Below are 25,272 nucleotides of genomic sequence, written 5' to 3'. Positions count from 1 at the left end.
ATGGGTTTCTGACAAACTGCTAGGTAGACAGACATTTTTGTATCTTTGGGTAAATATGACCTTCAAAAGACAACAGAACAAAGTGGAGAGTGCCTGAGACTGGAGTGTAGAGATCTTGATTCTGGTTCCCTCTCTGCCACCGATTTACTATGGGAACTTGGACAAATTGTTCTCCATCTCTAGGCTTCAGTGAAAGGAGGCGGCTGAATAACATTTATTGAGCACTAACATTTAATGACTCTGTGTCAGTCATTGTTCAAATGCCCCTGCGCTTTAACTCATTGAAAGACTTTCTGGCCTTCAAGGTTCCCTTTCCTTCAACAGGCTGTGATCTGAAGTAAGAAAGGCTTTACAGAGAATGTGGGACTTGAGACAGAACTTCCAGGTTCCCACGCAGACAGTATCTTCCATTATAGTAAAGGCATGCTATCTCAAGGCACTTCTCCACTAGAAGACAGAGAATCATCTGCCTCAGAATCATGTTTGGAACATGTCTGAAGGCAGATTCTTGGCCTCTGCCCCTGGAGATTCTAATACAGTGATTCCAGTGGGGCCTGGGAATGTGTTATAAGCTTCCCAGGTGACTCTGGTAGTTGGGCAGATTTGGGAATGCACTGATCCCAACACATTCCCCTATCTACGAGCAGGATCATACAAGACAGCCCAGACCTAGAGCTGCCTGACTTCATCAGCAGTTCTCCCCAAGCAGAGAAATGAATTATTTGATTGATTAATGCAACAAATATTAAGCACCTGTGTTCTGGGCCCCGTTCCAGGTGGTGGTTTTGGTCTCTGCTCTCCGGGAACTTCTGTTCTAGGTCTGTCACTTATTTTAGAACCAGAAGGTCTTCAGGAGGTCAACAACTAGTCCCATCATTACACAGTTGGGTAAACCAAGACCCAGAGGGGGAAAGCAACACATTCAAGACTACACAGTGAGCTAACGTACTTTCTGCTCCCACATCAGTTGAGGTACCCCAGTGTACCTCCTGCAAAATCCGTGGGCACCCACTGTTTGCTTCTTAAGCACTGAACCTGCACGGAGCAAATGTTCCTGAAGGCTCACGTCAGATCTTGCAGACATTTTTAATCCTCAACATCCCTTCAACTGGAATGGAGGAAAGAGGAGAGAGGGCACACCGCGAGTGTTTTAAAACCTAGGGCTAAGAAATGCTTCCTAGGATTGAGCCTTGCATTAGTTCCTCGGTGCTATTTAAAGCCCTTTCCCCTGGTTGTGCTGGAGGATATTGTGCCTGCCTCCTCCTGCACTTTAGAGCCGAAAGAAGAGGGGGCCGCCCCATGGGTTCACCAGGACCAGCTCCCATCTCTGCCCAGACTTGCTTATGTCACTGTCGCCCGGAGCCTGGGGAGGAGAAGGAGTGCCCGCCCCCGAAGTGCCAGTCGCCCTGCGATTGGCTACAGGGACTCCGGCCCGGCCGCGGATTGGTCATCGCTGAGGGCTTGAAAGGTGGCTGGGAGCGTCGGACACCTCAGACGGCGGTGGCCCGGGATCAGACCGTGTCTCAGGCGAGCCCGAGACGCGCCCCCAGCCCGCCATGGCCCGCCTGTTGCGGGCGTCCTGTCTTCTCTCCCTGCTCCTGGCTGGCTTCGTCCCGCCGAGCCGGGGGCAGGAGAAGTCCAAGGTGAGTGAGCCTCCGGGGTGGGGACCTGGCGGGACGAGCAGAGCCCCCAGGTGTCCATTTCTCGGTGGCGAGGCACCCCTCTTCCCAGGCTCCCCTCCAGAAGGGCAACACCTAGTGCGAGGACCCTTAACTCCGGTTCCTCCCTCTCCGCCGCCGGGACCCCCACCCGGAGAGCGGGTCTTCACAGCTCCATCTATGGGTGATCTGGGTGCCCCCGGTGGGCAGAATGTATAGGGAGGAGGGGCATTCTCGCTGAGTTGACCCCTTCTGCCCCACAGCTGCCTCAGAGTCGCCTTGCTACATGCATGACACGACTGTCTTCAGCTACTCCCTTCCAGTCGGGCCTGAAGGGGGCGGGGGCGCAGAGACCCGGGGTCTGGGTTGGCTGCGGAGGTTCCCGGGGTGACTGACAGGCTAGGAGAAAGGGAAGGAGCTGGGTAGTTCCCGTCTCAAAGAACTGTGGTGGGGGCTCTTCTAGCTCAAGAATTAACGCAGGTAGAAATGCCCACTTGGATTCCAGGGCGTCGGTAGAAGGCGTAGAGATCTGTGACACCACTCAGCACTCTGGCTACATCTTCAATCCTTTCTGGGCCTCAGTTTCTCCATCGGTGGGGACGGGTGTGGGGGTGGTCAGGGGCACAATGAAGCTGATGGTTTCAGAGAGGATGCTTGGAGAAGCTGCAAAATCTACAATCCTTGAAGGTCTGGGCAGAGTTCTGGGGCAGCCTCACTACCCACACCCACTGCCCATAATGGCCTGAGCAAAGCCTTGTAGGGTGGGGATGCTGAGGCCAGGAGTGGGGTGACCCAGCGTCCTTATGTCTTTGGACAGCGTATGCCAAGGTGGGCCCAGTAGATCTCTTCCAGGGTGGGAAGCTGAAACCAGGCAAAGGGATAAACCCAAACAGAGAGATTTTTCTCTCCACCCTCCCAACACACATCACACACACACACACACACACACACACACACACACACACCCCACATGCTTGTGTAAGCTCAAGAGAAGCTTTGAGCTTCTGTGTTTCTAAAATCTTCTGGGTTTTTATTTTAATATCTTAGGAGTTCATAATTCTATTTCCAAAGTTCTATTCACTATTCAGTTAGCCCTTTCCAAGCACAGGGTTCCTTCTGTATGTTTCTATCCCCCTGTCCTGTCCTCAGCTAAATCCTATTCAGTCTGTTTCTCTTTGGAGTAAGCATAGAAATTGGATGGCCATGAAGCCACCTCTTCCATGCCTCCTCCTTTGTATCCAGCCCTGTTCATTATCCCCAACTCATTTTCTAGGGCAGAGATGGGACTGAGTTTCAAGATGGTGGTGTGGGGTAGAGGTAGGGGTAGGCAACCCAGCACCATGGAGTCAGTCCTTTACCCTGTTTGGGGAGAGCCAGAGAAGAGAAGATTGGGCCCTGACTCAAGAAGGTCGGGGGTAAGAATGTGGACCCCGTGAATAACTGAATAACTCATCATAGCCATGTGTTGTCTGGGGAGGAATTGATGCATTCAGAGAGAACAGGATGGGTATGGTCTAGAGGAGTCTTAGGGTGAGGTATGATCCTATCAGATACAAACCAGCTAGGACCTGTTGGCTAACAGGCTGGGTATGTGCATCTCTCCACCCAGGCCCTTAGAGAGTCGAAATGTCATAGCGCTGGATTCTAAGACTCAACCACCTACCTTACCCCCCGACTCCAGGGCCAAGGGATAGGATGGGGGGCCTGTGAGGAATGGGATAGACAGTAGGTGACAGTCTCAAAGGGTTGGCTGCCTCCTCCCAGTTCAAAGGGAGGAGCTTGGATAACAAAAGGAATCCTCCTTTCCTTGCTGTGTCCCCTCTCCAGTCCAGCTTAAAGCCACCCAGGCTCTCTGTACTTGCTGTGCAGAAGGACTTTGCAGAAGCTGAAGAAGGGTAACAGCTGCTGACGTGCATAGGATCCTAGTAACCGCTGGTTTCTAGGTGACTAAAGCAGGCAGAGAGAATCATGGAACCACAGGCTGACAGAACTGAAGAGCCCTTAAGACAGCACTGAATCTGAGCCTATCTGACAGGCGAGGAGCCAGAGCCCCACAGAAGGGAAAGGAGTGGTTACAGGAGTCCTGGCCAGGCCCAGAACTCAGGTCTCCTGCCCCCAGGCCAGGTCTCCTTTCATACCATCACATCGATGGGAGTGGTAGATGGAAGAGGAGAAAGATCCAAGACCAGCAGCCCAAGCCAGCCGGGGTCCTGGCTGAGACCCCCTCCAGCTCCCAAGTCACCAGCACTCTCCTGTCTCATCCAACTGTGGCAGGCCTGAGGCACTTGAGCTGCCTCTCCCCACCATCTCCTTTGGCCTCCCTGTTTAAGGTGCAGGGCTCTGGCATTCCTGGGCCCAGAGGAGGGAAGGAGGCTCACAGCTCGCGTAAGGACTGGGTAGCAGTGCTCAGTGGTGAGTACAGGCCATGGCTTCCGCCACCATAGGCCACCCTCTGACCCCCATCAGTCTGAATCCACAACCCCGGCCTCACTGTCCCCACTAGAAAGCTCAGAGGCTTTGTCATCATCCCTTCTCCTGGAGACACCTTGCACAGTGCATCATCTTCTTTACACTGGCTGGGGAACATCAAAGGCCTCTTCACAATAATGTAGGGACATTAGGGCCCTTTACCCTAGCCTCAGGCAGAATAATCAGTATCCATCCCTCGACGTGGGGATTTCTCTCCAAGAGGTCTTCCAGACTTCTTTGATCTGCCTATAGATTCTTACAGCCATTTTGGGAGGTGGGTGGTAATATACTCCCCTGTCAGCTGACTGAGGCTTGGAGAGTAAAATTGGCTCACTTGCCCCGGGGACCCAGAGCCAGCCACGTCTAAAACCTAGTGAGAAGAGGTTCCCCTTGCCCCACCCCCAGCCCGAAGCTGTGCCCAGAAGCTGATCCTCCCGTTGTTTACAAGCTTCCATTATTTAGACAACCTCTTGGCTTTTGTTCTCTCCATTTCCCAGAATTTGTTTTTGGATTAGGGTGGAGTTTTGGAAGAGCTGGAGAGGCTGGAGAGACGTGTAGGGAGGCCTTTCCTTCTGGCTGCTAGACCTCTGTGGTCAGCTGGGCTATGTTTGTTGTGTCCTGTTTGTCTGTATTTTGTGGTGGAACCGACCCAACTGGGGCCAAGGAGGCCCAAGGGCTAGAGGAATGTTGAGCTTAGTTCTCAGGCCTGCCTCCAGCACCCACCAGAAATCACAGGGCATGGAATAACAGCCTCATGGAAAGCAGGGAATTTGCATCGAAGCCAAGAAGAGAGTTTGCAGCTCTCAGGGATTGGCTTGTTGGAGGGAGCCCTGCCTCATCTGGCTCAGCAGGCCTGTGGCATCTTCCAGACAGAGGGTGGCTTTTCTGTACTGTCCTGGGGCCACACCCTGCTAAGCCAGATGACTCTTTGCCCAACTGGGCCCAGGTACCTCGCCTACAGGAAGTCTTCTTGGTTGATGGGGAGGAGAGGGTGTGGATTTGCTTCTGTAACTCCAACCACCTGTCTCTGTCTCTCCTGGTCTATAATGGTGGTTTGCATTTGATTTGTTTTATTGTCTTGTGACCCTTCTCCTACGACATTAGGGCCAGAGATTTCCTGCTACAGTGGTGGCAACATTTTCCTTTCCCATCATGACCAGCGCCTCTGCTGATTGTGTTATTGATGCCGAGTCACCCTTTCGAGAGCAGACCCAGATTTTTGTAGTCTGTACCAGAGCCAGGGCGGGCACAGAGAAGGGTCTGATGCAATGTCGTGCTGGTTGGCAGGGATCCCACTCCTCCTCTCCTGATAGTGACGCTGACAAGTCAGCAGGGTTGAGCAAAGCTGGTCCAGTTCGAGGTTCTCATCTTATGAAAGAGGAAACTGAGACCCAGCCCAGAGAAAGGGCTAGCACCAGACCACACAAAGTGTCAGTGGCAGAGCTGGACGAGGACCCCAGGTCCCCCACCTCTGAGTCCATTGTTGGCTACTTGTTCTGGAGGTTGACTGGGGGTAGGGCAGCAAAGAGGGAGGCATAACAGTCGTCTCAGCTGCACACTCGCAGGAAACGTCTCATACGTGCCAGGCTTTCCCCTTGCTGTGGTGCCAAATCCTCTCAGCAGGCCTTTCCCCTTCCTGGTTCCTCCTGCTTCCCTGTTTTATAGCAACAGCCTCGGCTTTCCAGCCCTCCGGATTTGGAACCTCCGAATCACCCCTTTCTACACTGCCACTTCCTCCTTTCTGTCCAGTCCCTCTTCCACAATGCTGTCATTCAGGCCCACATCATCACTTGCCTGGCTGGTTGCACTGGCCATGCCAGGAGTCTCCATCAGCACCCAGAAATGCAACCTCCAGCACCAGCATGGTCTCCCTCCAAGCCTGGCAAATGTTCACAAATTGGCATGTGAAGTGGAAGTAATGGTCACCGTAAATCATTCTCCGGGTTTCCATACGCTCACCAGACAATTAAGTGCTTTCGTAATCATCCCTTTGCATAAGGAATTAGAGCTCGGTTCTGGTCCACTCTGGAGTGGTCTTGGGAAAGTCACTCCCCCTTACTGGTATCTTTTATTGTCTTGAAAACGGAGATGCCAGGTTCCCTTCCAGCTCTAACTGCTCCCGGGTGCCGGTCTTCCTGTGTTTCAGACGGACTGCCACGCTGGCGGGAGCGGCACTATCTATGAGTACGGAGCTCTGACCATCGATGGGGAGGAGTACATCCCTTTTAAGCAGTATGCTGGCAAATACATCCTGTTTGTCAACGTGGCCAGCTACTGAGGCCTAACAGGCCAGTACGTTGGTAAGAGCCCACTTTCCCTCTCTGCTCTGGGACTGTTTCTGCCAGTTGGGCACATTTCAATCATAGGAGAGTTTTTGATGCAAGGGGAGAGGGGTGACTGATCACGAAATGCCAAACCGTGTATCCCAGTTCTACTGTGTTCCATGGGGTTTTTTTTTAAATTTTTTTAATGTTTTTATTTACTTTTGAGAGCCAGAGAGAGACAGAGCATGAGTGGGGGAGGGGCAGAGAGAAAGGGAAACACAGAACCCGAAGCAGGCCGCAAGCTCTGAGCTGTCAGCACAGAGTCTGATGCGGGGCTCAAACTCACGAACCGTGAGATCATGACCTGAGCTGCAGTCGGACACTTAACCGACGGAGCCACCGAGGCGCCCCTGTGTTCCGTGTTTTTGTGAAGATTATGTAAGCCCAAGGTCTGATCACCTTCAGACGTGTTCTAGAACATTCCCAGTTATCCTTCCTCCCTGGGTACCTCAACTGCCCCGAAAGCAGAGAGAGGGAAGAGACTTGTTTTGTACCTGGAGTGTCCTTTCACTAGAGTAAGAAATGGTAGCTTTATCCTGAATTTCCCATCTGCCCTGGTGCTTCTCTTGGCCCCTATCTGGAAAGCAGACAGTTGGGCTGAGGTCCCCAGTTGTGTGTCAGTGGCTGTATTGGGTGTTTCACCGAGATTTCATGATCCTCGTATCCTCCCTCCTTTCTTCTCAGCTAGGGCTAAGGGTCAACAACCTGGGGGAACAGGCAGGCCAAAGGCATCTGACGGCACCCACAGGAAAATGCTCTGGGGCTGAGCACAGTCTGCTGATGGGGCTGGGGGAAGCAAGGGCAACCTGACCCTGAATGTCTGCCTGCCAGACTCAGGCAAATTCCTGGATGTGGAATGACGCAGGCCGGATGGCCCAGTGGGCACTGGGTGCTCTGGCTAGAATGCTTCTGTGTAGCTCTTGGAAGAGAGCAGAGTGTTTGTGCAACAGATGGGCTGGGTGCTGGCAACTGCACGAGAGGCCAGGTGCACCAGGTGCACCGAGGGGACTATGGTGCTGGGCCAGGGCCTCCCTTTGATTCCCAAGCTGGGGAAGTATGGGAGAGTGGTGATGGCCCCGCCCACCTCCCACCCCCTCCCCAGGAAGTCCTGTCTTCTGCCCAGGGATGTATGGCTCTTGGTCTAGGCAACTCAATCCCGACAGTCCGGCAGGAGCCCTTGGCTTACTGGCCCAGTGGCAGTGGGCAGGTGACTGACTACTGATTTGAGGAAGAGTATTGCTCTCGCTTCTCCCCAGACCTCCAACCCAACCAGACTGGAGTCAGGAGGATGGGACTTGCATCCCAGCGGTGCCACACTCCCTCGGCGATCTTGGGCAGGCCCTTCCCCTGTCAGGCCTCAATGATTTCAGCTATCCAATGGGAGAGCAGGAGGAGTGGTACGGATGACGCGGGGCTCTTTGATAGACTACCTTCACCTCTGCCCTCTTTTTCCCTGGCCCAGAACTGAATGCACTACAGGAAGAGCTTGCACCATTTGGTCTGGTCATTCTGGGCTTCCCCTGCAACCAATTTGGAAAACAGGAACCAGGAGAGAACTCGGAAATCCTACCCAGCCTCAAGTGAGTGCTTGCTTCGTGTCCCGAGAAAGCTCCTCTGAGAAAGCACAGCCCCGCCCTGTGCCTCCGCCTAAGCACCGGGCATCTCTTGCATTGGCCCCTACTCATGACAGATACTTAGCCACCAAGAACGATGCTCCCCTTCCAGGAACCCCATTCATTGAAATGAACGGAAGAGGGGTCAGGGACAGGGATGACTGCATGTGAGTGCACGATGGGATGGCATGGGTGGGTGGGGGAGGAGTGTAGGCAGGGGACAGGGTTACTGAGAAGGTACCAAACTGGAAAAAGAAGCTTGCAGACCCACACTATGCCTATGCCCATTCAATATCAGCTCCAGCTGCCTGGTGTGGAATAAAATCCAGATTCCCAACACCCCCTCCCTGTTCAGTCCCTTCCTTGTCATTTCTGGGCCCGTGCCCATCTCCTTGGGACCCACATAAGAATATTCTTTGTAGGCATGTCCGACCAGGTGGGGGCTTCGTCCCCAATTTCCAACTCTTTGAGAAAGGGGATGTGAACGGGGAGAAAGAGCAGAAGTTCTACACGTTCCTGAAGGTGAGTGTATAGTCACCTCTGCGGGTGTCTCTCGGCCTGGCTGACACCGGCTCTGAACAGGGCTGCAGCCACTCCTGTTCCCGCCCATGCAGAGACAAGGCCTGGGCCACCCTCCCCTGCTTCTGGGTTCTGGGGGAGTTTCTTGGCATCTATCCTTGCAACCATAAGACTCTGCAGACACTAGGCTCTCAACAGCCCATCTTGTAGATAAGGCCCAAGCAGGGCCCCACAAGTGATTGGCTAAGAGTCTCACAACCTGCTAAAGCCACTGCTGGTCCCGGGACCCCACTTTCATCTCCCAAACTGGTATTCTTTTCGCAGTGCCAGGCTGTTCCCCTACCTGCCAGGAAGGCCCAGGGCGGGAGGTGGGGAGGGCCCCACGTAGGGTTGACACCAGTCTCATCCCTGCTGCAGAACTCCTGCCCACCCACCTCGGAGCTCCTGGGCTCACCTAACCGCCTCTTCTGGGAACCCATGAAGGTCCATGACATCCGCTGGAACTTTGAGAAGTTCCTGGTGGGGCCAGATGGCGTGCCCCTCATGCGCTGGTACCACCGGACCACGGTCAGCACCGTCAAGATGGACATCCTGGCCTACATGAGGCGGCAGGCGGCCCTGACAGTCAATGGGAAGTAAATCAGGCCTGCCCCACCCCGTGTCCACCATGCAGGGGCTGGGGAGGGACTCTGTTCAGGAAGGAACCCATTTCTCTAAACACAACACACTCCCGCCACAGACCCCTTACTAATATACAAGGCCCCGACCTGACCCAAACGTGCGTACGATTGTCGTCTGTACTGCTGCGCATGTGGGTGTCTGCACACGTGCCTCCAGGTGCGTGTGACCGTGCGTGTGCATGGGTACAGCCACCGCTGTCTACCTGCACAAATATGGGGGATGTGAACCGTTTGTGTGCCCACAGCTGTGTGTTATGGAGAGTGCTGGAGAACTCCCCTTTCTCTCCAGTTGTCTGTTCCAGTGACAGCCATTCACTTTCAGTGGAGCCCAAGTTAAAACCAGCTCCAGATCCAACTGTTCTGCTCTGACCCGGACCTCAACCTTGGGGCCGGCATCTCCCACTGCCTCCAAACCTCACCACTGAAGTGCCCAGAAGTTTCTGGGTCTACCACACTGCCCAATCTTCCCCCTCTCCATCATGCAGTCTCGCTCCTTCCTGAGGGGCCCTCCCAAGCCCCCTCCCCCACCCCACGGTGCTCCCTGAGCGCAGCTGAGGCAGACGTGAGAGCAAGGGCCACGTCCCTGTGTCAGGGATGGTGTCTCCATGAAGGAGGGGCCCGAAGCCCTTGTGGGCGGACCTCCCCTGAGCCTGTCTGAAGGGCCAGCCCTTAGTGCATTCAGGCTGAGGCCCCCGGGCAGGGATGCCACCCCTGCTTTTCTGCAGGATGTGCCCTCTCCCCTCACCCTGGCTCTTGGTATTAGACTCACCCCTGTGTTCCCAGTAAAGGCCTTTCTGCAGCAGCTGAGCCTACTGTGGTGCTTCCTCCATGGGGCCACCCTAGCTGGGGAGGGTGGGAGGGAGCAGAAGGATGGAAAAAGAATTGGAGGGAGTGCTTTGGGCGCCTGCTGTTTGGTTTCTACCTAGGCCCAGCCCACTCTGCTTCTCTAACTTGGCATTTGGAGTTTATAAATCCAGTTCATATCCGCTCTCGTTCCCTCCCACATTTCTCCAGGCAGCTGGAGCTGAGATGAAGTGTTCCATTTGACAGGTGAGGAAACTGAGGCTCACAGAAGGGCCAGCCTCGCCTAGGGTGTTCTGGTAGGTGAGGGGCAGGACTGGAATACAAACCCAGGTCACCTCTCAGCCCAGATTCTGTCCACTGCCCCTGGCTGCCCACCCTCGAGGAGGTGCAGAGCAGGGCCCAGGGGATATTTGCCAAGAGTCGGGGCAGTGCTCTTGGGACTAGGAGCCATGGGGCACAGAGGGAAGAGGCCGGGAAAGCAGCACTTTCACTGACTGGGAGGAGAACATTAGCCCGGACGTAAAAAAAAACACAAGTCACAGAATACTGATCTTCAACTTGGATTTATGTCCAAGGTTCGTGCAAACAGCTGCCCAGGGACAGCCAGCCACCCTGTTCTGGGCCTCTGACACCACAAGCCTCCAGCTGCAGGGCCGGGGCTCTGGTAGCTTCACGGTGGGCCCCTCAGCGCATGTGACTGGCGTGGCCTTCATCCCAGGCTGTCATGGCACCAGCAAGGCTGGTGGGTGGAGGTGGAGGGCCCTGCAACGGAACACCCCGTCATTCTCTTCTGTCTCCGGGGGCAAACCTGCCCTTCCTGCAGCTCCTCAGAGGGGAAGGGATGGGCATGGGGCAGGTCCTGCTGCTACAGAGCTTGAAGCGAAAATCAAACACACATATGAACTGAACGTGGTCCCCAGAGGGGCTGGAACCACTTCTGAGGAAGTTTTGAAAGGAAGGGGTCTCAGCTGGACCCCACTCTTGAGACTGACGTCCCCCAGCGCTTCTGCAAAGCATGGCAGGTCAGAGTCAGATGAGGCCTCTCTCCACTTGGTGGCAGGGTGGCGAGTTTCTCCTGGCCACTCCACAGGAGGGGCCCCAGATGGAAGCCTTCTGGGTAGAGCCTCTCCAGTCTGTGAACAGTTCAGGTCGGGCTGGGGCACAAGCTGGTGGCCCATCAGCCTCCCATCCGGCCGGGGCACTGGCTGCATACAGAACGTGGCCTCTAGTTTTTCAGTAATCTGAGATCAGGTGGCTCTGGCAAGACGAAGGTGGAGCCAAGTGACATAATCTGGTCTCACTGAGGCCCCTCACGGTCATTTTTCGTAGACTCTAAATAAAGAAAAATGTTGAGGACTTTAAAAGATGATACGATAACAGTAGGTTCCAAAGGCCTACAGAAACCAGTAAGTAACGATGAACGTAACACCTAGAGTTAAGTGTTGCCAAGTGCCAGGCCCCGGGTTAGTACCTTAGGTACATTTGTCACTCAATCCTTCAGCCCTATGAAGCAGGCAGATTATTGGCCCTTTATGGAGGAGGGAATAGGCGCACAGAGAGATTTTTAAAAATTTGCCTGAAGTTCCAGATCTAGGAAGTGTTTGAGCTTAGCCAGTCTGGCTCCACATCCCAGAGTTAGAGAAGTTCTGGGGGAGGAGACAGCCCTGCCCACTTGCCCCTCATCACAGCAGCCTCTGACGGGCTCCACACAACCTCTAGGGCTCTGTGGGGAACCATGAGAAAACGGCAGACCGGTGCAATGCCTCCTGCCACCCACTACGTCTTCCAAACCACACTGCCTCCACGTCCCCCTGCAGCCTCTGTGAGGGACACCTTCTGCGAGGGGCACTCTATCTCCTGGCACAGCTGGCTCTATCGCTGCACGGCCACAACCCTTAGAAAACACCTCTTTGTGCTGGGAAGGACTCAGCTTCCCTGACGCTTGCCCCCACAGGCAAGATGGTACCTTCTGCCCCACGCAGCCTTGCAGAAAGCAAAGGCTGTCACTAAGGGCCTGTAGTCCTCCTGTGACTAGTGAACAAACCGCCAGTCCCCAACTGTTTACGGCCAACACCGTGACCTGACGGAGCTTTTCAAAATGCAACTCTGGGGGCACCTGGGTGGCTCAGTCGGTTGAGCGTCCAACTCTTCATTTCGGCTTGGGTCCCGATCCCAGAGTCAAGGGATCAAGCCCTGCATCAGGCTTCGCACTGAGCACGGAGCCTTCTTGAGATTCTCTCTCTCTCCCTCTGCCCCTCTCCCCCTCTCGCTCTCTAACATAAATTAAAAACAAAACAAAATGCAAATTGAATCTGTCATGACACTGTGCTTTAAACATGTCCAAGGAATCCACATCATCTTTAGAATAAAGACCAGAACCCTGCCATGGTCTGCAAGCCCTGCATGGCCTGGACTCCCCTCCCTCCCTGACCTCACCTCGCCTCGCCCGTCACTCCTTCTCCACCTTGTTCTTGGCTCCTGCAGTCTTCCCTTGATCGTCCAGTCTGCTTCCTTCCTCCCTCCCTCCCTCCCTCCCACCAAGGCCTATGTATTTGTCATTTCTCTGCAAGAACGTTCTCTTCACCGAGTTAACGCCATGCATTCTGAGAGTCTCGACTCAAACATCACTGTCCCCGGGCCAGGTCAGGCTCCCCCGGTATCTACCCTTCTTCCTTCAGGGCACCTGAGTGCAACTGAAGGCCCATTTGTGTGATTTTTTTTTTTTTTTTGGCATGCATTTTATTCCTTTCTGCCTCTCTCCCTAGACAGTGCGCTCCATAGGGGCAGAGACCGTATCTGTTTCTCCTCACTCGGCACCCAGCACCCAGCACAGCACCCGGCGATTAGACACCACACTCAGATGAATGAATGACTTCAGTCCCCTCAGCCTGCAGTCACCTCCCATTCTTGCAACACTGTTTTGCAAAGTGAGGCCTCTCTTCCACCAAGATCAGAAGGTGGTCAGATCAGCCCCAAACTGGGGCACACCTGCCATGAGAGAAGTTATCTCCCCGAGGGGACGATGAGACCCAGTACAAGCTCCCACTCACCTGGTTCCGCAGGCCTGGCTGTGGGCGAGTCCATCACTTGGGAGCTCTGATTGCGCATCCCTCCACAGGGCGGCCGCCAGGTGTATTCTGGCTGCAACAGGACCGGTGCTTAGTAATCGGTGACCACGCTCAGAAATTACAGTAGCGGCTACCATGCCAGCATGGCGCTAAATACACATTAATCTAGTGCAACTGAATCCTTAACAACAACCCAGGTTGCCACGTCCATTTTACAGGTAAGGAAACCTGAGGCTCAGAGGGGTTAAAGAAACTTGTTGAAGGTCATCCAGCTAAGAAAGTGGCCAAGGGGCACCTGACTGGCTCGGCTGGTTAAGCGTCTGACTCCTGATTTCAGGCCATGATCCCCCCGGGCGTGAGATCCAGCCCAGTGCCTCTCTCTGCCCCTCCCCACCCCGCCCCCGCTCTCTCTCTTAAAATAAAAATAAATAAACCAAAACAAAACAAAACAAAAACAAAAACTCCCTTAAAAAAAAAAAAAGAAAAGAAAACAAAGTGGCCAAGCTTCGGATTTAGGTCTCTATATAAGCCCAGAGCCAATCTCTTAAGTCCCACACTCTACTCCAGTGTTTCAAGAAGCTGCGTAAGGACAGGGCCTAGCAGGAGAAGCTGGAAGAAATGCCAGGCAGGAGGCAATGTCATCGTCCAGGTGGGAGCAGGGATGCCTGAGCAGGACTGTGGCAGAACGATGCAGAGGATGGGATAGGGGACAGCAGCTCTTTGGAGAAAGAATGATAAGCAAGGAAAAGGAAATAAAGAAGGGTGGGGAGGGAGCGGGGAGGAAGGGAAGGGAAACTGAAAAGGAGAAAAGAGAAGGAAAAGCAAAGGAGAGAATGCACGGTGAGGACCCGGTACCTGGTTACATGCAGAAGTTCTAAGAAAAAGTCAAACTCAAATCTGACACCCCTGGCCTGCTTGGTTGGAGGCAGCCCTCCTTCCTGTCCTGACCTCTGAGTCTTTTCTGTTCAAAACAGTGACCTTGAGCAGCTCTGGGCTGGAGAGTCCTGCCAGGCTTGGACATCTGCCTGTACACCACAGTGTTGTTCGGCAAAGAGCCAACCCAGCATGCAGTTTCAGACCCCCTCACTCGATCCTGCCCTCTGGAAAGTGTGCGGGGAGGCCTGTGTGTGTATCCTGGAGCAAAAGAGGGGCACAGACTCACCAGATGGAAGAGGCGTGAGTTGGGGAGTGGGGGCGGGTGCTCCATGGCCATGGGGGGCGGAGGGTAGCGGATCTGGGACCAGTCCTCAAAGCCGTGGTGTGGGACCATGGCTGGCATGGGTGCGTAGGCGTACGGATAGGCCCCGCAGAGGTGTTCTGGGTGGGGCTCCATGTGGTAACGGTCCGCTGAGGCCTGCAAGAAATGCTGCTGTCCGACTCTAGCCCGTGATAGGCTGCACAGGCCACTCCCAGCGATACCCGTCTCCTCCCTTTCCCTATTCAGAGTCTTAGTTTGCTGAAGGCTGGTAGATGGGCACTGATGGCTGGTACATGGACACAGAATAACAACAATGATGACATCTAACGTGTCCCGAGCACTCACTCTGTACCAAGTGCTGTTCCTAGTGCTCTACCTGCATTACCTCATTAATTAGTTGGACCCCTGAGCAAACATGGCCTCTCCCCTCAGACTGTAGGTCCCTGAAGAAGGTAGGATGAGGTAAGTGCTGCTTCCTCCCTCAAGCCTCCTCACCTTTGCCTTCCTCTTCTGCTGTTTGAGGGCTTCTTTTGTCTTCTCCTCATCTTTGAATGCTTTGAGCTGAGAGAAGGAGGGAGGGAAAGAAGACTTGGCACAGGCACTTCCTGGCCAGGCTGGGACCCGGGGCCTACGCAGCCACCACTCTCGGCTGCCCGCCTGGCTCGGCCCCAGGGCAGTGTCTGGGGCGGGGGGGGTGGGCAGGGGAAGGCCCCCGTGGGGCAGAGCAGAGCCCAGGCTGGTGGCTGCAGGTGAGGCCTGCCCTCCGTGGGTCTGAACACAGGTCAGGAGAGCCCCACGGGCCTCCTGTTGCTCTGCTTCCCTGTCAGTGTCCTTCACTTCCGTTCTGTGACAGAGTAGGTGGCTCCGACTGTGGAGGCCAGAGTTAGAGGTCAGGGAGGGGAAGGGACTTGCTGAGGTACACAGAAATTGGGTGGCAGAGCTGGGAGAAGAACCAGTGAGTGTCCCGACCTCCAGTGTCACCGGGGACCCTCCACACCCCCCTCCCCGCCCAAGGACAGGCCAGCTGCCCCTCCCTCCGTCCAGCCGTTCCCACCTGGGCATTGGACAGGGTGACCTGGGCCTGTAGTTTCTCCACCTGCTTCTTCAGCTCTTCCTTCTCCTCATTCATGCGTTCTCGATCACTGCGCTCCCTCTGGAAGTCTTCCTCGAAGATCTTCACCTGCAGGGGAACGGAGGGGAGGGGGTGGAGTGGGGGGTCGAGGGTGAGGAGGAGGAGTAGTCTGCTCTGGCCTCCTGCTGCTTTCACCCCATCTCACAGTCGCTGTGAGGAGGGGAACGAGTGCACCTCGGGCTTCCCAGCCCTCACTTCAATCAGAGAAACTCTGGGTCCCTCTATTTCATATTCCGGGCTTCAACACAGGCTTTATTTAAACAAGGTGCCCGTGGCCTAAAAAAAAAAGGAGGGGGGTCACAAGCCCCCAACCAGTCCAATCCTGCTAAGGCACAGCCACAGGCCCAGAGCGTGGGTGCAAGACCGGACTTTGTCTCCCGGCTCCGAGAGCAGAGGACCCGCAGGGCTCTCCCAAGGCTTCGGGGGTGCCCTGGCACAGAAGGGGCTGGGGTGGCTCCCTGCCTCTGCGTCTGCAGTTTCACATCCCACTGCAGACCAGTGAGACGATGTCCAGGTTAGAGATGGTTTAGAAACCTCCAAATCATGGCATCCAATAGAAACACGTGGGAGAGCTCCAGCCTTTCCAATTTCCTTTCAGTCCTTCTGTGCCCCGCAGGGAGAAAGTCTGTGTTTATGCTAGCATGTCTTCAACACCTTCCTAGTACTTACTAATTTCCGTTCCCTTCCCTCGAAGAGGACTCAAGTTCAGAGTCTTCATCAGGCAAGGGTATCCAGCTGGAGTTTAATAACACTGCTTGGCTTTTACTGCATTTATTGCTTACAGCTACTTTGACCGGTGGCAAATAATAAAGTATTTTCCATTTGCAGTATTGTTACAAAGTTCCTTTCCAAATACGTTTACTGAAAGTAACATATTTAAAATTTATTTTTAAAATACTAGGTAAATAATAGCACAGCTGGGGTACAGAGATGGTTAAATCAAAAACGCGGCAGAGGAATGACTTAGGGATACAGTGCTGGAAAGGATAAACCAAGAACCAGACAGGGGTCCTGGCCAACAGCCAGAATGTGGACTACTAATTACAGCTTCCACAGGATTTCAAGCCCCTCCTGGGTCCTCAGGAATGCTCCAGCCCCCCACTCAGCACCTCCTACCTGACCTCCACGTCTTGGGCTCACCTGCTGTTTCAGCAATTCGTTCTGCGTGACCAGCTCCTGTTTCCTTAGGAGGCCACCAGCTCCTTCTGGGCCCCCAAACGCAGCTGGTGGAGAGGAAGGGGAGGCCTGGATGCTCAGTGCTTCCTCCAGGGCCTGGGGATTGGGAAGAGAGGAGATGGACCCATCAGCAGGAGCCCTGGCAGTCAGGCCCCGTCGGAGAGGTCACCTTAGTAACCCCCTTCCTGATAAGAGTGACAATAATAATGACCACCTCCAGTACCATTTAGTAAATGCTACCCTATTCATTTACACGATACACACATCATTTCACTGGATCCTCTCCACAGTCCTATGAAAAAAAGACTATGATCATCACTCCCATTGGACAGATGTGAAAACTGAGGTTCAGAAACATGAAGGGATCTGTCCAAAGTCACACAGCTTTTAAGCATGCTAAACGGGGGTCCTCATGTAGAAGGGAGACTCTGTCCTTCCCTGGGCAGGTGCAGCTCAATTCCTAGCACCCAGACCTAGACAGAATATTCAGTTCTTCGGGGAAGCTTCCGTGTCCTCAACAACTGCCCTGCCCTCAGATTTTTTAGCTTCCCAAATCCCTGGCTACCACACCAAACTTTCTGTCCCCAACTCTTCTGTGGTTAGACTGGATTTTAATTTTGACTTATTTAATATTTTGCCTTTCTAAGCCTGAAAATGGGCTGAAACATCACCAAAGAAGATTTTGAAAATTAAAAAAAAAAAGCACCCTTATTCTGCCACGCTCACAAAATACTTTCCTTTTTGTAAACAGTGTGCTCCCACCTTCTTAAAAGGGTCTCTATTGGGGCGCCTGGGTGGCTCAGTCGGTTAAGCGGCCGACTTAGGCTCAGGTCATGATCTCGCAGTCCGTGAGTTCGAGCCCCGCATCGGGCTCTGTGCTGACAGCTCAGAGCCTGGAGCCTGTTTCAGATTCTGTGTCTCCCTCTCTCTGACCCTCCCCCGTTCATGCTCTGTCTCTCTCTGTCTCAAAAATAAATAAACATTAAAAAAAAAAATTTTTTTTTTAAATAAAAAAAATAAATAAAAAAAAAGGTCTCTATTAACTGATTTTCTCCTTCAGCTTGGTTAACATGTTACTTGAGAACTCTGGACCCCTGCTCAACACCGACCACCCTCCTCACCACCTGCACTTTAGCCCCTGGGACATCAGGGCTTCCGCTCGCCATGCATTAGCAGTGCCCACAGTGCCTCCCTAGACAGTGGGGAGATAAAGAAGACCTTCTCCAACTTGGACTTGGGCCCCCACGCAGTCTCCTTGTCTCTCCCAGAAACCCGAGGAAACCGCTGAGCCAGAGGAAGCCCAGGATGCTGCAAGGGGAAGTTATGGCTCTACTTTATCCTCCTACTTACTCCATCTGCCTATATTTTATTTATTTATTTAATTTTTCAATGTTTATTTTTGAAAGAGAGAGGAAGAGAAAGGGAGGGAGAGGGAGGGGGGGAGAGAGAATGAGCAGGGGAGGGGCAGAGAGAGAGGGAGACACAGAATCGGAAGCAGGCTCCAGGCTCTGAGCTGTCAGCACAGAGCCTGATGTGGGGCTCGAACTCACAGGTCGTGAGATCATGACCTGAGCTGAAGTTGGGCACTTAATGGACTGAGCCACCCAGGCGCCCCTCCATCTGCCTATATTTTAGATGAGAAGACTGAGGTCCAGGGACAGGGAGAGACTTGTCTGAGGTCACAAGCAAAGCACGTCACTTGCCTTGCATCAGTCACCCACACCTAGGTCTCTGTCCCCAGCGATGCCAGGGAAACTTGGAAAGCAGTGATCCTGCCTGAGTCATCTCTGTCTGCCACTCTGTACAACACTGTGTCCGAATGTAGACCCCCAAATCCCCCAGCTCAGGACAGGTCATTCTTTCCACTGAGAACAGGTCCCAAGGTTCCCCAGACTTGACATAATCAATGCTTATCAAATTCCAAAACCAAATAGAAAGGTTTACCCTAACAGGGCTAGGGCCCAGCAAATGCCAAACTCATGCCGAGCCTGTGTGAACAAGGTCAGGTGGCAGGAGGGAAAGGAGGACAGCCAGGCAAGGAGGAAAAGATGAACCAGAGACAATTCCTCCAGGCCTTCGGGGAACTCGTCTCCTCGGAAGAGGAGGCCTTCAAAGCTTCCTCTTGTCAGTGCACCTGTGCTGGAAGGTGGGTGGGGCTGGAAGGAGTCCAGCCAGGGTTCAGATGGCAAAACTGAGAGGCTGAAGTGGCTAAGCTGGGATCAGAATCAGCCCCCAGACCCAGCCTGTTCCCTGCCCACTCAACTTGGCCCACGAGGCAGCAGGCCTCGGCTTTAAAACCCAGCCTCTGCCCAGGCACCCCATCTCTCTGGGTCCCAATTCTCGAGGGCAGGAACCCTCAGGCCGTGCTCAGCTACTCCTTTGAGCAGCTGTGTCCTGACCTTGCACTTGGTGCCAGGCACGGTGCCAGGCGCTGGGGGCACATACACTGGTGAAGGTGAGCACCTCCCCCCACTGGGAGACAGATCATTAAACAGGAAATCACAAGAAGATGCAAGAAGGAGAATGAAAGAAGGTTCTGGTGCTTTAGGAGCATACAACAGGAGGACCTGAATGAGACTCCAGGGAGGCCTTGCAGAGGAAGTGGTGTTAAAACCGAGCCTGAACGATGAGCATTGAGTGGGATGGGGCCCTGTGAGGAAAGGGCTCGTCCAAAGGCCTTGAGGTTGGAGCGGGCACATGCACATCTCAGGGCTGGCCCCTCGGCACGTGGGGAGGGAAAGGCAGAGACAGCAGGAGCTGCGAGGCTGCATGGAGGCCCTCAGCAATGGCTCACCGATCCACAAGTCACCCCTCCTGACTTGAGGGTCGGGGTACCGGCAGTGGAGGGGATGTTTGCGGCTGGGCTCAGGAAGCCCTGCCTGCTCCAGGCGCCCACCTTGTTGAGCCGCTGGATCTCCTTTTCCTGGTACTCTCGCTGCCGGGTGAGTGGGCTCAGCTGATCCTGCAGGTACTTGACCTTCTGGCGCAGCTCCTTGGCCTCTGCTGTCAGCTGCTCCTTGTCGGTCTGCAGGGAACACAGGGTTGGTGAGCAGGGAACCCCTCTGGGAGGCCTGACCCGCTGCGCTTCCTGCCCCACCCTCACTCAGCCATGCCTCCTCTCTGCCACTCCCCCAGCAGCCCCCTGCAACGCTCATGGTGTGAAGGCACCATGCAAGGCACCTGGCATCAGAGCCGTGATGCCATAAGGTCCTGTCCTCAAGGAAAAGGCAGTTTGGGTGGGTTCTGACACCAGCTCCTCTACCAATGGGCTGAGACCTTGGCCACAGTCACAGTACTCTCTGGTCTATGCTCACTTATCTGCCATGGGTAGGGGGTTCTTTTCTTTCTTTTTTTTTTTTTTAATGTTTGTTTATTTTAAAGAGTGGGGAAGAAAACGTGAGCGGGGAAGGGGAAGAGGTGGGGGTTGGGCAGAGGATCCAAAGTGGACTCTGCACTGACAGCCGAGAGCCCGGTGAGGGGCTTGAACTCACAAGCCGTGAGACAATGACCTGAGCTGAAGTCAGAGGCTTGACTGAGCCACCCAGGCACACCGGGGAGGGGTGCTCTTAACGTGAGTCACAGATGGGCGTCAGGAGGTCTGTGAGCCCCAAAACGGGCTGCAGAATTTTGTCTGTGCAATTCTCTAGGGAGAAAAGCCATAGCGTCCACGAGATTCGCACAGGGATCTTCTGTGATACACAGAAAGTGATAAACCATGAAATCTCTAAAGGATCTTTTAGTTCTTATGGTCTCTAAGCCTAGAGGAGACAGGACCCTTAAAGAAATAAATGCAGCATAAAAGGCAGAGTGTTCCTCCACAGAGAAACAAAGCACTGTGAGGTTAAAAGAAAGAGCATCACAGCTGAGAAGAAACCAGGGAAGGCTTCAAGGTGGAAGCCCTGCCCCCACACCCACTATGGAACAGGCAGGGCTCCTTCACTGCAGAGGGCCACAGCTGGATTGGCCTTTAGAGAGCACCAAATCTTAGCCCTTTCACGTGATGGGAAACGAATGTCCAGAGAAGGGAGGGGACTCACCGAAGGCCACACACAGCGAGCTGGGGCCAGAACCCAGGTCTCCTAATTCCAGTGCTCCCTCTGCCTTCGCAAGTCAAAGGAAGTGTTTCAAATAGGGGAGGTCAGCCAGAGATTGGGGAGGGCAGCCTTGGGCAGACCTCGGGGGAGGTGTTCTGGATTCCTATGTAAGAGGCTCCAGGATTAGCATGGCCTCTATCACCACGTGTCCTTATCACAGGGCCATGCTTTGTCTTAGGACACCCCACCCCCCCCCTGCTAATGGGAGACTGTCCCATGCCAGGGACTTATTTTGCCTCCTGATGGGAGCTAGGGGAAGGGACCAAAGAGCCAGGGGTCTGGCTGCCAGTCACCGACGTGACTGCACTTGGAGAAAAGATGGGCAGCATCCTTCCTAACACAGACCTTCAAGGCAAGGGGTGGTCACTGAGGCAGGATGACCCCTCAGATAAAGCCCCTGGGTGTCACATGCTGACGGAGGGAACTCTGAAATGCAATTCGTGTTGAAAACGTCCATTTTTAGGCCAGGCAAAGCAGCGTGTGCCCAGTCCCCACGAACGGGAAGACACCGTGATACAGATACTATCTTCTGAGAGTCTGGGGGTCAAATGGCCTTTCCTCTTTAAGCTGTCCCGGGATCCTGGAGTGCCTTGGCTGCTGTCAGTCGCACACTGACAGGCCAGATACTATTTCTCCTGGTCTCCCTTTCCGCCCTCCTGTGGTACTTTAACACACTTCTACTTATTTGCTTCTGTGATGAGCTGTTTAGTGTTTCTTTCCCACCAAGGGCAGGACTGGGCTGTTCGCCGCTAAGCCTCTGTGCCCAGTATAATGCCAGGTGCACACTGTTGAGTAGTCGCTCGATGCGTGAAGAAAGGAAGCCCCTGCCTAATGTTTTAGCTGCCCCACCCCCAAACAGCCATCACTACTCTAAACAGTCAGCAGCGGCCCAGCCCCGTCAAGTGTTCCAGAGCAGCCTCTGTGTCTCTTGTATTGCGCTTCCCAGTACGGTTCCCTGGTCCGTGAGATTTTAAGTGAACAAAAAGCTCTTCTGCGCGCGGGCGCCTGGGTGGCTCGGTCCGCTAAGCGGCAGACTTTGGCTCGGGTCATGACCTCATGGTTCGTGGGTTCGAGCCCCGTATTGGGCTCTTTGCTGGCGGTGCAGACCCTGCTTGGGATTCTCTCTCTCCCTCTCCCTCGCTCTCTGCCCCTCCCCCACATTCTCTCAAAATAAATAAACTTTAAAAAAAAAAGCTCTTCTGCATGAAAGCAAGAAAATACGGAAAGCAACAGCTAATCCGATCTCCTCACTTTTCAGATGGGAAACGGGGGCACAGGGGAGGAAAGTGCTTCTGCCTGTGGCCACATAGCCCTGAGCACTAGAGGCAGAGACGGAGCCCCCAGGTCTCCCAACTCCAGCCCTCCGCCCCGCCCGTTCACTTCACAGAATTCTCGGCTAATGAGGCGGGAGAGCGGCCTCCCAAGCTGGAGCTGCAGGGACCGGCAGCCGACTTGCCTCCTCCATTTCAATCTTGGACTTGGCCAGGAGGAGCTTCCGGTCAAAGTCACGCTGCTTCTGCTCCCGCTCAGCCTCCAGGTCAGTCACCTGCTTCTGTAGGTCCGCCAGCTTCTGGCGCAGCTCGGTGATCTGGGTTCAAAGGCGAGAGGGGGGATAGTGCGTGAGGGAAGGGGTGAACCTTCAAGGTTCAAAGCTCCTGAGAAGGAGGCAGCAGGCAGAAGACTGGGGATGCTCCGACAGCACAGCCAGGAACCTGGGGTTCACAGCCCTGGGTTCCCATAACCCCCCAGTACCTTCTGCTCGTACTGCTGCTTCATGGACCGGAAATGCTGGTCCCACTGCTTGTTCACTTCGAGCAGCTGTGGGGAGAGACTGCGGTTAGCAAGAGATAGGCAGCGAAGGTACAAAGAGGGACAACTCCATGCAGACCAGCAGTGTGTGAGGGAGGATGGTGGCCACGGACGCTGCCTCAAACCCTCTCTTCTTGGAAATTCAGTGTTCCCTAAGGAGGAACTTTTATCAACTGCCATGTTTTATCCTTGCCAGGAAAGCAAGACTAATAGCAAAGGAGCATTATATAATTTGGGGGTACAATTACGGAACACATGTGCAACCTGGGACTACGTACTCAAGCTTCACGTTCTCGTTTTCCTTAACCTGGCATCTCTCTCTGAAAATGAAACCTAAAGATGCCCTTGCACAAGTGTGCAAGTGCGTAAGCACAAGGCTGGCTGCCTCAGCAATGTCTGTCTCAGAGCAAACTCTAGAGGACCACCTACGCAGAGGAGGTGGGTTAAGAAAAGTCTAGCACAGGTAGGGGGTGGGAGGGAGGGGAGGGTGGGTGATGGGCATTGAAGAGGGCATCTTTTGGGATGAGCACTGGGTGTTATATGGAAACCAATTTGACAATAAATTCATATATTAAAAAAAAAGAAAAGAAAATTCTAGCACAAACTAAAAACAAGGTGCTGTGCAGCTGGTAAGAAAATCAGGCCCCTAATACACTGCCTCGTTTCTAAGACGACCCTAAATTATTTGCCACACACGACAGAACAACTCCTCAGGGAAGAAAAACAATCCTACATCATTAAATACAAAAAACAATGGGAAAAGGTATCCCAATTTCAGACACAGTAACATATGATAAAGAGTACTCAGAATCGAAGAAATGTATGTTTTACACAAAAATAAATACCCTCAAAGATATAGTTAATTTTAAAGGAGAAGAGAAAAACAGCAATCTGCGATGCAGTATATAGGATATAATTTTTCTGCTTAAAAAAAATTTTTTTTAACGTTTATTTATTATTGAGAGACAGAGAGAGACAGAGCGTGAGCTGGGGAGGGGCAGAGAGGGAGGGAGACACAGAATCTGAGTCAGGCTCCAGGCTCTGAGCTGTCAGCACAGAGCCCGGTGCGGGGCTCGAACTCACAAACAGTGAGATCGTAACCTGAGCTGAAGTCGGAGGCTTGACCGACTGAGCCACCCAGGCGTCCCTAATTTTTCTGCTTTTTAAAAAATTTCTCATGTTTATTTATTTTTGAGAGAGAGAGACAGAGACAGAGTGCAAGCAGGGGAGGGGCAGAGAGAGAGGGGGACACAGAATGTGAAGCAGGCTCCAGGCTCTGAGCTGTCAGCACAGAGCCCGACGCGGGGCTCGAACTCACAGACCGCAAGATCATGACCTGAGCCGAAGTTGGACGCTTAACCGACTGAGCCACCCAGGCGCCCCACTTTCCCGTTTATTTTTAAAAACAGATTATAAATTGATAAGTACAGAATAGAACTTAGGACTGTTGCCCACTGGGGGCATCTCTAGGTGGTGGGGTTCTCAGTATTTTTCGAATGAGTGTCACATTACTTTTGCAATCAGAACAAATACCTTACAGCGACAGAAGAAGAAAACTAAAATTGCTAGGCACATAAGCAAAAGACTAATGGAGGCCTGACTTTCAAATGTGCTGGAGGCCCAGGGAGGGCAGCAAGGCCCAGGAATCTGGAGAAGAACCCGGGCTGTGTGGAGTGGAGAGGCTAAGAGAACAGACAGGAATTTGGCTCCGCCTCCAGCCTGGAAATACTGGCCTGGGGTCGGGGATGGAGGAGGAACATGCATGGGACACAAGGGCATAGCCTCAATTTTGGAGACTTCCAGCCGGTTCGAAGCAGTGCTATAAAGCGTCACATCCTCTCCTTCTGTGACAGTCCCTCCCTGAACCAGCTACAATGGTGACAGAGGAACCCCATGCTCCCCCTTCCTGATGCTGCAACTTCCCTACCTTATCACAACTCCTTTCACCATCCGGGGCTTACCAGGGAAGCCTGCTACACTCTCCCTCCTGCCAACAATTTTAGGCCATGCCCCAAATGCCACGTCTGCAGAGTGACCCCCGTGGGCAGGGGAACTGATCAAGAAACAAGAGCCCAGGACAAGGCAGCAGGTCTCTCCCGTGGCCAATGGTTCAGTGGTCACCACGGCAACTCACCATGGTGATCTGAGACCAGACAGGGGGCCAGGGAGGGCCTTTGCTCCGACAGTACAGTCCGGGGAGGGAAGGAGGGTCTCCCTTGGCCACCCCCACCCCCTCTAGCCACCTACCTCTGTGCGCTGCTGCTCCAGCATTTTCACCTTCTTCTCAGCTGCACCCAAGGCTCCGACCTCTGGGATCTTACCTGCTGTCACACAAGCCTGGGGAGAAACACGGAGGGGCCTTCAGCAAAGCCTCAGAGAACAATTCTGTCACTCACTCAGCGCTCCTTAAAGGCCTCTACCCAGGGACCCAGCCGTGGGTCTCCCACATTTCTAATCCCCTCACTGGCCAGGACACCGCTACATATCCCAGCCATGACTACGCCTGCTTGGGAAAGTCTGCTGAGATCATTATTCCTCCTCCCCTCCTCCCCTGCCCTCCTGCCCTCTGCTCCCCTGCCATGGCCACTTCTTCCCCTGCTCAGACTCTATCTCTAAGACACTGCCGCCTTCCCTCCCCTCTTCTTCCCCAACACACACCAACCAAACGTCTTCTGACCTGGAAGGCAAGAGTTATAGATTTTTTTAAACATTTTACAAAATGTTTACT

At 53.7% G+C, this 25,272-nt stretch overlaps 2 protein-coding genes across 7 annotated transcripts in view; one reads left to right on the top strand and one right to left on the bottom strand.

Moving 5' to 3' along the window:
• The first annotated feature begins 1,476 nt into the window (after positions 1-1,476).
• On the top strand, positions 1,477-10,065 carry GPX3 (glutathione peroxidase 3). Its single transcript, XM_042948908.1, has 5 exons — positions 1,477-1,643; positions 6,274-6,427; positions 7,914-8,031; positions 8,487-8,586; positions 9,001-10,065. The coding sequence occupies exons 1-5, from the start codon at positions 1,557-1,559 to the stop codon at positions 9,220-9,222; spliced, it is 681 nt and encodes a 226-aa protein (XP_042804842.1). The 5' UTR covers positions 1,477-1,556; the 3' UTR covers positions 9,223-10,065.
• A 549-nt stretch (positions 10,066-10,614) lies between these two features.
• Positions 10,615-25,272, bottom strand: part of TNIP1 (TNFAIP3 interacting protein 1) — a 52,766-nt gene continuing 38,108 nt past the window's right edge. For 5 of the 6 annotated variants that reach the window (XM_042948854.1, XM_042948882.1, XM_042948872.1 and 2 more), the window contains 10 exons: positions 24,792-24,881; positions 22,488-22,553; positions 22,192-22,323; positions 19,538-19,666; positions 16,606-16,737; positions 15,388-15,513; positions 14,829-14,894; positions 14,298-14,489; positions 13,118-13,208; positions 10,615-11,399 (listed from right to left, as the gene is read on the bottom strand). In XM_042948854.1, the coding sequence (XP_042804788.1) occupies positions 11,365-11,399; positions 13,118-13,208; positions 14,298-14,489; positions 14,829-14,894; positions 15,388-15,513; positions 16,606-16,737; positions 19,538-19,666; positions 22,192-22,323; positions 22,488-22,553; positions 24,792-24,881 (1,059 nt within the window). In that variant the 3' untranslated portion in view covers positions 10,615-11,364. The remainder of the gene's footprint in view (positions 11,400-13,117; positions 13,209-14,297; positions 14,490-14,828; positions 14,895-15,387; positions 15,514-16,605; positions 16,738-19,537; positions 19,667-22,191; positions 22,324-22,487; positions 22,554-24,791; positions 24,882-25,272) is intronic. The other variant, XM_042948864.1, reaches the window with a different exon arrangement.

The sequence above is a fragment of the Panthera leo genome, chromosome A1 (genome assembly GCF_018350215.1).
Source record: "Panthera leo isolate Ple1 chromosome A1, P.leo_Ple1_pat1.1, whole genome shotgun sequence".
Lineage (NCBI taxonomy): Eukaryota > Metazoa > Chordata > Mammalia > Carnivora > Felidae > Panthera > Panthera leo.
Note: the sequence above shows the minus strand (reverse complement) of the source record. Positions and strands in the feature narration are given on the sequence as shown.